Source organism: Kwoniella europaea, chromosome 1, assembly GCF_036810445.1.
Source record: "Kwoniella europaea PYCC6329 chromosome 1, complete sequence".
NCBI lineage: Eukaryota > Fungi > Basidiomycota > Tremellomycetes > Tremellales > Cryptococcaceae > Kwoniella > Kwoniella europaea.
This window is the reverse complement of record NC_089487.1, coordinates 411594-424713: the sequence shown is the minus strand read 5'-3', so window position 1 is coordinate 424713 and position 13120 is coordinate 411594. Positions and strand designations below refer to the sequence as shown.

At 42.8% G+C, this 13120-nt stretch overlaps 5 protein-coding genes across 5 annotated transcripts; 1 reads left to right on the top strand and 4 right to left on the bottom strand.

Moving 5' to 3' along the window:
- Positions 1 to 332: 332 nt before the first annotated feature.
- V865_000158 (uncharacterized protein) lies at positions 333 to 1726 on the bottom strand (the record flags this gene model as incomplete). Its single annotated transcript, XM_066223990.1, has 4 exons — positions 333 to 459; positions 541 to 954; positions 1018 to 1255; positions 1360 to 1726. The coding sequence occupies 4 exons, from the start codon at positions 1724 to 1726 to the stop codon at positions 333 to 335; spliced, it is 1146 nt and encodes a 381-aa protein (XP_066080087.1).
- A 1366-nt stretch (positions 1727 to 3092) lies between these two features.
- Positions 3093 to 5430, top strand: V865_000157 (aspartyl/glutamyl-tRNA(Asn/Gln) amidotransferase, B subunit; the record flags this gene model as incomplete). Its single annotated transcript, XM_066223989.1, has 11 exons — positions 3093 to 3267; positions 3329 to 3405; positions 3460 to 3522; positions 3589 to 3667; positions 3746 to 3843; positions 3912 to 4009; positions 4083 to 4167; positions 4236 to 4347; positions 4417 to 4595; positions 4686 to 4888; positions 5004 to 5430. The coding sequence occupies 11 exons, from the start codon at positions 3093 to 3095 to the stop codon at positions 5428 to 5430; spliced, it is 1596 nt and encodes a 531-aa protein (XP_066080086.1).
- A 235-nt stretch (positions 5431 to 5665) lies between these two features.
- On the bottom strand, positions 5666 to 8565 carry V865_000156 (uncharacterized protein; the record flags this gene model as incomplete). The annotated part of the gene is made up of 12 exons (XM_066223988.1): positions 5666 to 5823; positions 5936 to 6028; positions 6106 to 6125; positions 6216 to 6283; positions 6356 to 6398; positions 6466 to 6526; positions 6591 to 6629; positions 6741 to 6811; positions 6906 to 7844; positions 7917 to 8012; positions 8066 to 8348; positions 8424 to 8565. The coding sequence occupies 12 exons, from the start codon at positions 8563 to 8565 to the stop codon at positions 5666 to 5668; spliced, it is 2013 nt and encodes a 670-aa protein (XP_066080085.1).
- A 382-nt stretch (positions 8566 to 8947) lies between these two features.
- Positions 8948 to 10145, bottom strand: V865_000155 (uncharacterized protein; the record flags this gene model as incomplete). Its single annotated transcript, XM_066223987.1, has 6 exons — positions 8948 to 9018; positions 9082 to 9100; positions 9163 to 9258; positions 9324 to 9461; positions 9565 to 9696; positions 9993 to 10145. The coding sequence occupies 6 exons, from the start codon at positions 10143 to 10145 to the stop codon at positions 8948 to 8950; spliced, it is 609 nt and encodes a 202-aa protein (XP_066080084.1).
- Positions 10146 to 11410: 1265 nt separating this feature from the next.
- V865_000154 (uncharacterized protein) lies at positions 11411 to 12449 on the bottom strand (the record flags this gene model as incomplete). The annotated part of the gene is made up of 6 exons (XM_066223986.1): positions 11411 to 11493; positions 11564 to 11582; positions 11661 to 11756; positions 11834 to 11971; positions 12074 to 12208; positions 12306 to 12449. The coding sequence occupies 6 exons, from the start codon at positions 12447 to 12449 to the stop codon at positions 11411 to 11413; spliced, it is 615 nt and encodes a 204-aa protein (XP_066080083.1).
- Between the last annotated feature and the right edge of the window lie 671 nt (positions 12450 to 13120).

The following is a 13120-nucleotide window of genomic DNA, read 5'->3' as shown; positions in this document are numbered from 1 at the left end:
CTGATAGAGGACCTCAACGATCGTGATAGGATGGCACGTTCTACAGTGAACACACGAGGAGGAATCCGAGTACCCGTTCGGTCCCCACTTGATCTGAAAGATTCTTATTCACCAGTCAATCATACGATCCTCATCCCCGTTTTATGTATATACAAGTCAAGCTGTGAATACGGTCTGTTCTGATTCATTTCAACATCGTGTGTTTTCTTCTGTCATTTCATTCACATATAGAAATGCATTCTTTTAATTTATCTGTATCTTTGTTTAAAAAAAACTTCTTATTCATTTTACATCATCTCGTCAACCCTCAAAATCATCAAGAAAAAAATTCGCTATCTAGTGTAGTGAGACTGACTATCCATATTTACAACTGTTTCAAAACACTTTATGATCAATTCTTTGGACACTTCAAGAACGATTCGACCGGCGATCTTACCAGCTTCGAGATCTTCGTAGACGCTGTAACGCAGGTGGAAGGGATCAGCAACAGTATAGTGAGGCAATATGCAGTTGGGTAAGTGAACAGGATCTAACACTCACTCTTTAAGATCTTTAAGTTGTTTTTGTTCAAAGATAACCTTTACTTTACCAGCCGCAGCGATATCAAGGGCTTCGACGGCATCTTGTCTCGTACCGACGTAAGAACCTTGGATTCTGATCGATTTGAATACCGTCCAGAAGGCATTGGCACCGAGCTCAGCATCTGGCATACCGACCACAACCAATGTACCACCTTCTCTCAAGTACTGTATAGCCTGGGTGTATCCTGATTTGTGAGCGGCAGTGACAAGAGCGGCGTGAGGTCCTGCACCACCTGTAGCGGCCTTGACATCCGCGACGAGGTCTTTGGAAGTCTTGAAATCTACCCAGGCGTCGGCACCGAGGGATTTCACCATCTTCTCCTTGGCGGCTCCGGTATCGATAGCGACGACTTTGAGACCAGCTGCTTTGGCACTATGCGTAAAACAGTATCAGCAAGTGAAGGGTCATGAAGGGGGGAAGAAGGTGTATACTCACTATTGAACGGCCAAGTGACCCAAACCACCACCAGCACCTGGAAGAGCTACCCAATCACCTACTTTGGTGTTGGACACCTTCAATCCTTTGTAGGTGGTTACACCGGCACATAAGATGGAGGCAGCACCGGCAGAGTCAAGCTCTTTAGGGATGGGGGTAACGTGGTTGGTGTATGAAACGACGTATTCGGAGAAAGTACCATCGACGGTATATCCGGAGAGTTTCACGTTGGGACAGTCTGAATGGTGTGAAGTATTACGTCAGTTGACTGAACTAGCGTGGGAATAACATGCTTAATCCCTATCGGCAGCGACAGCGACAACGGTGAACTACACTACTTACTCATTTCGAAACCTCTTCTACAGAATTCACAATTCAGACAAGAGTCTGCCATCCACTTGATACCTACTCTATCACCAAGCTTGACGGGGGAGTTGGGCGTGTTGTCACCGATAGCTACGATGGTACCTACACCTTCGTGTCCACCGATCAATGGGTTCATGGGTTTGACTGGCCAATCACCCTGCTTAGCATGTAAGTCGGTATGACATACACCTGTATGAGAGATGTGGACGAGACATTCTCCAGGTTTGAGATCTTTAGCTTGTTTGACGGGATGTTGCTCTCTGATTTCCAGATCGGATCCTATGGCTGGTACGACCGCGGCGATCTGGGTGGAGGGAATGCTGAATCCTTGTAAGGTCGACATGGTTTTATGTGATGTAGTGAAGTTTCTTTTGGAGAGGTTGTTTGTGTTGTATGTATGCGTGTTCTTGATGTTGTTATTGATGAGTGTTGATGTACTAAAAGGAAGAGATGCAGATGATGATCGAAGTAGGTTGTTATATAGGGTGGAAGTTGGGAAAGAGTGCGAGTGCTGGACCTTCGGAAGTGAGCGGATTATTGAACCGGTCGACATCGTACACTCGTTTTGGATGGGGATCTTTATTTGGTAATTTTACTTTTGGCACTCGGCTATTATCGTTCCTCTGAGGTATCAACTTGGTAACTTGGAGTGGGAAAATCAAACAAGGGCTTCAGCTCTCTAGCTCTAAAGTATACGTTCTATGAGATACGTTGCTTTGGCTTGGTAAACGAGGATCGGAGAGATGGAACAAGAAGAACGTTTATACTGGTAGGTAGATGAGTGATAGTTGTATGTTTGAGATAAAAGAATATATCAATGCATCCCGTTGCCTTCATCGGTCATCTCGATATATATGCCTACAACATGCATAGGTCAATTTGTAATGATGGCCGCTTATGTACTTCCGGATTTGTTACAAGTCATCACATAATTTGTAGAAGTAGTGGTATAGAAAGGGTCAGACCCTAACGATGTAACTCTTTTCATGGTGGTTAAGCCCCTTCTACTGGATAACAGTCAGAGGAGAAAAGAATCCCGAAGAGCGACGAGCGCAGAGTGAGAACGATCAAACGGATAAGGAATGTTAGCTGAGTTTGAGGAATGTTGATATCATCAATGTTCAGGGTCACGGTTATTTCTAGGCAGGATTAGGAAAAGCGGCTAAGGGATGATTACATAACCACTATATATGAGTAAGACGGAGTCAAAGGATAGTTTGATCAAATTCATTTTTATCCGCAAATCGCAAAAATCGCCAATTGCACAGCGGCAGTTTCCCTTCGACTCAATCCGATACGGACCTTCATTCACTCGACCTTTGATCATCGCGATCTTTGTTCTTTGTTCTTTTACGGCACAGGCACCACCTTATCCCGTGGCTATACCATGGCATCGCAGTCATAATACCCCGTCCTGTAGCCGTACTCGCTTGCAGGTATGTCGATTAGCCATGGTATGGATTACATACCCGATAACACGGTGATGTTCGGATGAATCACGACGCACCGGTTGTATCGAACGCTATTCTTTCCGAATCCATCTTGGACTTCCACATCTATAAAGTAATGACGTGGAACATGTTACCCCACGTGGATATTTTCGAAGTTGCCTTTCGAAGTCGAAGAGAGATGACGAAGAGCGATAACATGTACTATAATTATAGATAGTTGCTGAAACCAGCTCAAAAAGCACCTCACATGTATCATAGATGATCATACTATCCAGATGGGGCTTCGCCAGGCCTATCTCTCTCTCTTCGTGCTCCTATAGCTTGAGGAGGTATGCTTCCAAAGCCAAGGCGATAGAAGGTGAAAACGAATGGGAGACGATAATAGGATTGGAGATTCATGCTCAGCTGAAAACTGGTAGAAAGTTATTCTCGCGTGAGTAGTAACGCATACCATTAAACTGGAATATACTCGCTCATCCCTAGCGACGCGATAGCCGCTTCGACCTCGTACGGTGAAGTACCAAATACAAACGTCAATTTACACGATGCTGCTTTCCCCGGCACCTTACCAGTGAGCGCACCCCATGCATCTGGGATGACATTGATTGATAGAAGTTCTCGGCAGGTCCTTGATCTACATGCGGTCAGATTGTCATTGATCACTGCTTTGGCGCTGAATTGTCAAATCGTCAGTCAGCTATACCAAGTTCGAGAATTGAAATTCGAAGCTGATGTTGATTTTATCCGCCCACAGAATCGACGATCAACATTCGATAGGAAACATTACTTCTATCATGATATACCGGCGTCATATCAGATAACACAGCATTACAGTGTGTATCTATATATCTCATGCTGCTTATGAAACTTCCTCTTGTAAGCGTTACTGATCTTACCACTATCACGATTAGATCCACTCGCGAGGAATGGTAAATTGCAGATATCGCAAGGTGAGAACAATGCCAAGAGAACTTTCGATGTGGGGATACATCAATTGCAGATCGAACAGGTAAGACCACCAACCCCTTTCCACTTTTCCGGGTGTACTGGTAGACTAATTGCTTGACTGTTTTCCAGGATACAGCTAAAAGTCAGACTGTTGGAGATAATACACTTGTCGATCTCAATAGAGCAGGAACAGGGTTGATGGAAATTGTGACTGAACCAGACATGAGGTCAGCTACGTTGCTACGACTGTTTCTCTATCTGTCAAGAGCAAAGCTGATTAGTGTCGATACGTATATATAGATCAGCAGAAGAAGCTGGAGCGTTCGTGAGGAAATTGCAAGGTCTATTGAGAAGATTAGGATCAGGTGATGGTGACATGGAGAAGGTAGGCTCTCCACGATGCATTCGATAGCGTCGGGGATCTAAAGCTGATTGAGCTTTGTTGACATATAGGGTAATTTGAGAGTAGACGTAAATGTCTCCGTCCATCGATATGGTACACCTTTCGGAACGAGATGCGAGATCAAGAACATCAACTCAGTCAGGTTCCTACAAGCTGCTATAGGTGAGTTCATACAGACCGTATGGCTGTTAAAAACATGACTAATATTTCTTGCTATATCGTATCATATAGAATCAGAGCGACGTAGGCATATCCAACATTATCTCACATCACCCACCACGCCTATCAAGCAAGAGACGAGAGGATTGAACGAATTGACATTGGAGACGTTTTCTCTGAGGTCAAAAGAGGAAGCTATGGATTATAGGTATATGCCTGATTCCAACTTACCTGCTGTGGTCATTGATCCCGTGAGTTTGGTCGCACTCTGACTATCCAATCACATTTCAAGTTGCAAAGTTCACTAATAACTGAGTTGATGGTTTTCTACGTTACTTCAGGAGTACCTCTCCGGGCTGAGAAACGAATTACCAGAAATGCCATGGCAAGTTGTCAAGCGATTGACTGATACGTACGGCGTCCAAAAGAGAGATGTGGAGACATTGATCGGATTAGACGAGTATGGGTTTGAGGGTATACGATATTATGAGGATGTAATTGGGCAAGGAGTGGACAAGAAGATTGCTAAGAAAGCTATGAATTGGTGAGTGACACAGATTTACCATCCTTTTACATGATCCTTTCGATCATGTCCAACTCACATCTCTCCACACCCCTTTTCAAAAACAATTCTAATCTCCCGATTTCCAACCACATAGGATCGTTCATGAACTCCTCGGTCAAATTGGAAAACTATCCATTCCCTGGTCACCTACTCTCATACCATCATCCTTGATGCGGGAGATGATACTGTTAATCGAAGATGGTAGAATAACAGGAACGACTGGAAAATCAATCATAAAACATCTCATCTCTGCCCCAGCTCCTTCTTCCAGCAAGAAGGTGACTCTTCAAGACGTACTATTGAATTTAGGAATTGATATCAATGAGAATAACGAATCATCAATTGATATCAAGATGTTATGTCAACAAGCTATAGGCAACCAACCAAAGTCCGTTGCAGATTATAAAAAAGGGAATGAAAAAGTCATAATGAGGTTGATAGGTGAGGTTATGAAGTTGAGTAAAGGTACGGCGGACGCTAGGAAAGTGAAAGAAGAGTTGGTAGAGTTATTGAAGGCATGAACGCAAATACGCACCATATAAGGAAATGTACTCATGACTGTGTGAGAGTGGAGCTGGGTCTCCTGATAGTGATGATAGGCATCAGTATGGAATATCATACAGATCATTCGATGCAATGTATAGACTATGTACAAGAACAAGTTTTAATCATGTAAGATGTTGACAACAATGATACCACTCTGCGCTACGGGACATTCACAAGTTATCCAACATCCGGAATGATTAGCAACTTATTCTATGATCTAGCTGCTATCGCAGCACTCCTCCAAAATACCTCATGATCCCCATTCTCTCCATGTTCATTCCATCTTTTCGATAATGCTCGCATGACTTCACCATGCGATGATCCGGGCATAGATGATTTGGCGTATTTCATATTGGTTTTCAGGTACACTAAAGTACTGTATCGTCAGTTCGTTCTCATTAGAGAAGACCCGTTATTAAGATGTGGGTAAATGATGGTATTGCTGCTCCTCTGTCCCTCTTTGAGGGATGAGTGACTCACCTTGAAATGCAGACGCAGTCTTTTGCTTCGTCTCGAATAGAGGTACGAGGGTACCTTTACATATTCCGCAAGTATGTTTAGTGGTATCGATAGCTATATACCGTAGGGATTAGGATGAACAAATCAAATCGTCAAGAAAGTAGAAAAGTGAGACATGAAGACAAACTCACACTTGGAATGACGTTTGTATCTGCAACATGAAGATGTCCGAGTGATGTAGAACAGCCGACGACATAAGTTGACCATATACGAGGTTGAATTAGAAGGAGGAATCGCTTACATCTTTCCACACCAGGCTGCCGAACATTTCCATTGATATTTATATTCTATCTGATAAGCGTGGGTCGTCTATCAAGAATACAGTAAATAGAAGTAAGCGAACAATTTAAGCGCCAATCTCTTCGTATTGGATTAACTTACGGTAACTTGGATATCTTTCCTCGCAAGCATGACTTTCCTTCCCCTAATTATATACGGTATAAGTATATTTTGGTCTCTCGCTGACACGCCAAGGGAATAGATCGACTCACCATGACTTGAATATCCTTCCGTGGGGATTCTTAAATTCGTTACTGATCACCCATGTTGCCACTACTCTACTGTATCAGCTTCAGGTAGTCCTTAGTAAAGAATGCCAGGCCGGGAGCTAACTCACAATGACACATCTCGTGAGCTACCGTATTGATGATTTGTTCTGCAATGTCACAAAAAAACCAAACCAGTTATCAATGCCATTTTCAAACCAAGACACAATCTCGGAATCTTGTGATGAGAGGTGGACGTGTCATAAGGTGATTGAACTCACTTTCACCAGTCAATACTTTCTCACTCAATTCAATCCAATGATCTTTCTTACTTTCCCCATTCTTCGTAACTCTACAGCCGTATAATATCGAACTTCAAAATCAGCTAACCTATCACCTTTGGAGACATTGGGGAGCTGATCAGCTGATCATCAAATGGGACTTACCGTTTGATCCTCGCCACTCCAGCAGTAGTTAACAACCTATTATTCCATTCTACCCTAGCTCCAACACCTTTCATACCCAATCTACCTTCGAAGACCTTCTCATCTAACTCTTTGAATATCGAATTGGCTATTCGTGTTCGTTCTTCTATCCAGGCTTTATTTGAAAATAACGATTTATCCGATTTACCTTTATTAGCGACTATATTTCTGTTCTTCTTCTTCTTCTTCCTCCTACCGTCGTCCAAATCATGAGGATCTGACCCAGAGTCGGAGTCGGAAGACGCTATGACCAGTTGACCTATATCTGGTATCCATGAAGGTGTACTACTCTTGTTATTGGGTATCTTATGGGATTTGAGTGGAGGTGAAGAGAGGATTTCGAACCCATCACTATCTTCTTCTTCTTCGTCTGAACCACTCCTTATTGCTTCATTTAATTCTTGCTCTTCATCTTCATCTTCCTCGTACTGATCATCTGTTGAACTTTCCTCCTCTTCTTCAGAATCATAATCATCATCGACGATGAAATCCCTCAATGATCCTAAAGTATCTTCCTCCTCTTCGTATACCTCTTCCTCTTCCTCAGAGTCGTTTTGGCCGTACGCTTGATCTTCTATAAATCTTAATGCAGCGGGTTTACCTCTTGTCTTGCACACTGACGAAGGACCCGCAGACAGAGAGGGTAGGACAGAAAGAGCAGGTAAAGGCTTAGATGGTTGTGAGTCAGATTCAGAGTCGGAGTCGGAGATTACCACCCTGCATTTACCTGGTGTACGTCTTGGTGTAGGATTCCATATTACGGATTCGTCTGAATCGGATTCGACGATTATAGGAGTGGTCGGTCGGAGACTAGGGGAAACACTGGGAATCTTTGCTGGAGAGGGAGAAGATGGGTCGACATGTAGTGACTCGGTCGAGGGTGACGAAGGTCCAGGAGAGCTACATTGAGAACTTGTGTTGTTAGGTTCATAAGTACACGATATGTGAATGGGTGATCGATCGATATCTTACAGATGCAATATCCCATCGACATCTTCTTCCTCTTCATCTACACAAATTACTTCCTTGATACTTGAAGCGGTATCATCTTCCAATCGTAAATTACCTCTACAGTACACATGTCAGAATTCATTCTCAGGTACAACTGACAGACAGCTTACAAATCCAACTGTTCCATCAAGTCATTCCGCTCCTGTTCCTCTTGCTCTTCTTGAGCTATCTGAGCGTCGTCCGCCGCGTCATCCAATATCTCAACCGCAGCATCCTCCTTTTCCAAGATTTTAGGAGGTGTACCGATAAACCTCAACCCCTGCAACTTCTTTCCCGGAGTTCTCACTTTAACAGACGAAAATTCCACTCTTTTTAAAGAAGAAGGCGCGAAGTTGGTTTCCTTCCTGGGTGTTAATGGGATCCGAGGAAAAGTCATCCGGGGTATGGAAGGGCCTACAGGAAAATGTGTCAGTCATGCTTCTGAAAATTACATGCCAGGTACAAATTTGTCGACAGGTCAATACATACCAGGTGAGCAGGAAGGTGATACGCTCTCATCTTTTTTCATCTTCAACGACGTCGTGTCCTTGATTTCCACTACCTCTACCTCATTTTCGGATTCCGACTCGGATACAATCCTTCGTCGAGCTCTGTGTGACATGCGTGACATTATGACTGTGATGCTAAGCAATCGGAGTAGATTGAACAACAAGAACCACTATTGATAATGTAAATTGGTCGATATATTGATCAATTGTCACACTTTTGCATTGTGTTTATCTTTCAACTGTCAACTTCACGGACCGCAACGAAGAAGGGAAAACCAGTCGCGTGGATGGACCCATTTGTGGAATGGAATTGATTCCGGCGGAAACGGACAAACCAAACAAGTCAGAATCAAGATCGTCCATTTGCATTGCATCAATTCGACTGTCTATCAACAATACCAACGATTATAATGGGTACATCAGATATCCTTGATTACGATGTACAAGCAGAAGAGGAACCTCAGACAGATTAATCCTTCGAATCCTCACACTTCTGAAAGTCATTCAAGCAGCATCGCCATCTTGATCAGCTCGTCTCTCGGCAATAGCGATAGCTCTTGAATCTCGTCTCGTATCTGCGATAGGACTGGGATCAGTACGACTGAGACTTAGTCCCACTAAACGACGGGGAGGCTCACTAGGAGTATGTTTGTATGCCTGTAACATCGCATTTCATAAAAGTCAACTATTTTTTTCTCGAAGATGAAGGTATTACTCACATAGTACTTATTATAATCACATTGCACTTCTGTCAACCCTGCCAACTTGGTTGCCGAAGTGCAAATACAATTGGTCTGACCAGGGTAAATCTCGGTCTAAGGAGAACAACGCATCAGCTTCCGGACTGTGGCGTTGGCTTGGGGAAAATGGAGGGACTGACGGGTCTAGCGATTGCAATTTCATTAGGTTTACATCTATCCAAACACGCTTTGAATGAATCTGTTGGAGTCTGAGTCAAACCTTGAGGAGGTGCAGAATAACATCGAAGGAAATTCCAATTAGATATAATAAGGTTATACTGTGAGTGAATCGACATCTCGCATTATCTCTCTATCCTTCAATTTAAATCGACACAATCACATTAAAGACAGGATGAACAAGTTGGCATTACATTTACTCACCTGCATCTGACCATTACATTTACCCGGTCCACCAGGCATGTACTCCGCAGCAGGTGGAGGATACTTGTAACATACACAATCCATATTGGGTTTATGGGTGTAATAAGTGTATGAACGTTGTTTGCAAATGTTCTGTAAATCGTACATTGCGATACAAGAAGAAGGAATTGAAACGAAATCATGTTAGCGAAACTGATATGGTCAGATCTAGCTAGCTAGGCTTGATAGATCAATACGATACACGCATCTACAGCCACCTAGAATGAGGCGCGATAGATGATGTATCGATAACATGCGATGAAAGGTGATTTCTTGGAAAGTGGGGAAGTAAGTATCAGGCATGATTCAACTGGATATACCCCTGAATAGAAAGAATGGCAACGACACGGGCATAGAGGGATGACTGTGTATGGGAACTGAAAACTCACATAACAGAAATCTGGTCGATGGACTTGGAAAGTCAATTCAACTTCGTTCAACTCATCTCCACATCCAATGAACAGATTATCAGCGGAGATGAGGTTGATAATCGTCAATATGGCGATAAGGTATGATACGATCACTGAGTGAAGGAGGACCATTACGAGAGGATGGGGGATAAGTTGTGACGTGAGTGAGTCCTGGATAATCTGAGGAAGATACGGTAGAGTGATTGGTCTGGGAAGAAATGGTATTGGAAAGAGGGCATGAAGGTGAGTTGACCCGATCCTTTATATACCCGTTTCCAGGCCATAAAGTAACAATGAATGTCATGGAGAAGTAACGACGATGGTGATGGTGATGGTGATGTCAATGTACATGTTATCCCGCAGCATCCCCCCAAAGATCATTCTCACCCATGACATAGCATTATCATCAAAAATGTCAAAAGGGTACTGGAAGTCATGAGGTTCTTGCTTCCTCCTCGATGCATCAAGTATGATTCCCGATAATGATTCCTACTGATGCTTCTTCAAAAGCTGTGTTATTTCAGCCTATCGCATCGGGCGGGAAAAAACGAACAGTATCAGAAGCTCGATATCAACCTAAGTGTTGGTAAGTAGATAATGAGATGATCTGATTTGATGAGGATACCAACTCGAGGGCGATCTACTCGTGTTTCCTTCCTTGTCCTTTGTATCTCGCTTCTTACAGATCAACCACCGAACACGATGTCTCTTCGAGGCAACCGCCGTTCGGTGATTAGTCAGTGATCAGTGATCATTTCGGCAAATGGCAATGGAAATGCACAACTACTGCAAGTCGATGATTCTCGACGACGTTACTTTCATGAGAAGACGAGGTGTACACGACCATTTTTATAGAATGACCAAAATCGAAAACACTTCAACGCCGTACCATTTCATCACCCCAACCAAAGAAGAATCGCAGATCAGTATGTATGTATTGATATATGGCTAATCGTCTACCCTCGAGAATGACAGGTATCTTCAATTATACCACGTGATTTTGATCACCACGATCAAAGACTGAAATGCCATTTGGGCGAGGATTGAGAGGTACAGATCACAAATTGACTCGTTGACAAATTGCCCATATCCAAAATGCATGTACTGTATTACTGATCACTTAATCGACCCTTATTATCTACTAATTAAGACTACTCATATCTTCCTTTAATTTAACTAATTTTGGGAGTCTGATCATATAATATTATAGGAACATCTACTGGTATGGGAAGAACCGAAATCATTCGAAAACAAACTGTAAACCGCAAATACCGAGAGAGAAGGAAAAGACGAAAGAAAAAGAAATAAAGATTAAGAAACCTCGTTCTGACTACCAGTAAATTGTCCTTTTCATGTACCGTTTTTGCTGTGTCATGCTGTGTGAGGTGATTGGTCGATTAGTATGGACCAGGGGGATTGAAAGCTTGTCTTTGAGCAATTGCTGATGCTCTTAAAGCTCGTTTCGCTGTCGGTACAGGAGCTACAAAAGTAGAGGCAGAAGAAATTAGCTGGACACATCAGATTATAGCCAGTATCCAAATTCAACGTACTGGGAGTGTGTGAAAATACCTATAGACGGAGTAAAATAAGTTGAAATGTCAGCTTTGACTCACGAGCGAAGAGTGCAACAGGGAAGTTGGAACTCACATAGTATTTCTCCAAATCGCATTCCGTCTCTTCCATCCCATCCAGATCATGCTCCCCACAGCATACGCAGTTTGTCTGGCCGGGGAAAATACCAGTCTGAACAGCTTAAGGTCAATCACGAGATCCGTATCAATCTCAACTTGAGAGTTTAGTATGGGTATGACGAGACTGACCGGTCTGGCAATAGCTATCTGATGAGGTGCACACCCATCCATACAAGCTTTGAATGAATCGGAAGGAATCTCAGTCATATTGCTTTGAGGAGATTTATAACATTTTTGAAAATTCCAATTAGACTTGATCAAATTATACTAATGTATCAAAAACAAGAATCTTATGGTCAGCCCAACGTTCAAATCGAAGTTTATGATGAGATTGGTTGAGACGGGACGGGGAGGAAAGGGAGGACCCACTTGTAATTGACCATTACAGTTATTGGGAGTACCAGGCATATATTCCGCTGCGGGAGGTGGATAGAGGTAACATACACATTGACCCATTTGTTCTTTGTGAGTGTAATAGGTGTAAGATTTGGATTTACACATGTTCTAAAAAAACGTGACAATCAGCACCACGTTTCGGAAAGGTGAAGTGACCATGGGTGATTGAGCTTTTGAAGTAAGAAGAATGTAAACGATCACTCACATAACATACACTCTTGTAGGGAGTTGTAAATATCATTTCGTAATTTACCACTTCGAACCCACATCCGATGAATAAATTATCACCTTTGACCATCTGAACGAGCTGGATGACCACGAGGAGGAAGAAGGAAAGGTGAGATGTCATCTTGCGATTGGTTGGTTGACGGAAGGTGAATAGATGGAGAGATATTGGCTTTGGTGATGTATCCAAGTGATGATTAAGGTGGGTTGATATGGTTCAAGGAAGATGATTGGGTTAGCGAGGGATATTGTAGTAATTAGTCCATATTATATATGATATTATAGATATCAAGTGCTTGATGTATTATAGAATTTTTAGTACTGTTCTAATTTGATTGATGATGGGAGAGAGAAGAAGAAAAACGATCAATGAGCATGTTGATGGTAAGGTATATTTAGTCATTTCTCACTATCGTTAGGTCTATCTATACTCATTGTCGTTCTTTTGATGAGGGTCAGAGAGAGAGACAGTGTCAGCATCAAAGACAGGGTGACAGGTATCAACGCCTTCTCTCAAAGGAAAAGCTGTGCATCAAATCCCATCAATGGTATGGTTAGTGCTGGTGTCAATGTTGATGGTGAGTGAGTCGCACACACGTTGATCCACTTTAGACCTGCGCACGGACTGATTTGAGTCCATCAGGTGCACGGACATCGATCGTCTCAACTGCGAAAAAGTGTACGTATACTGAATTATGTGGTCGATGTCGATATCGAGGATGATGAACGATGGATGATGAGCGACGAGTGATGAGTGATATGTAAATATGAATGAGGAATGAAGTTATAAGTGTA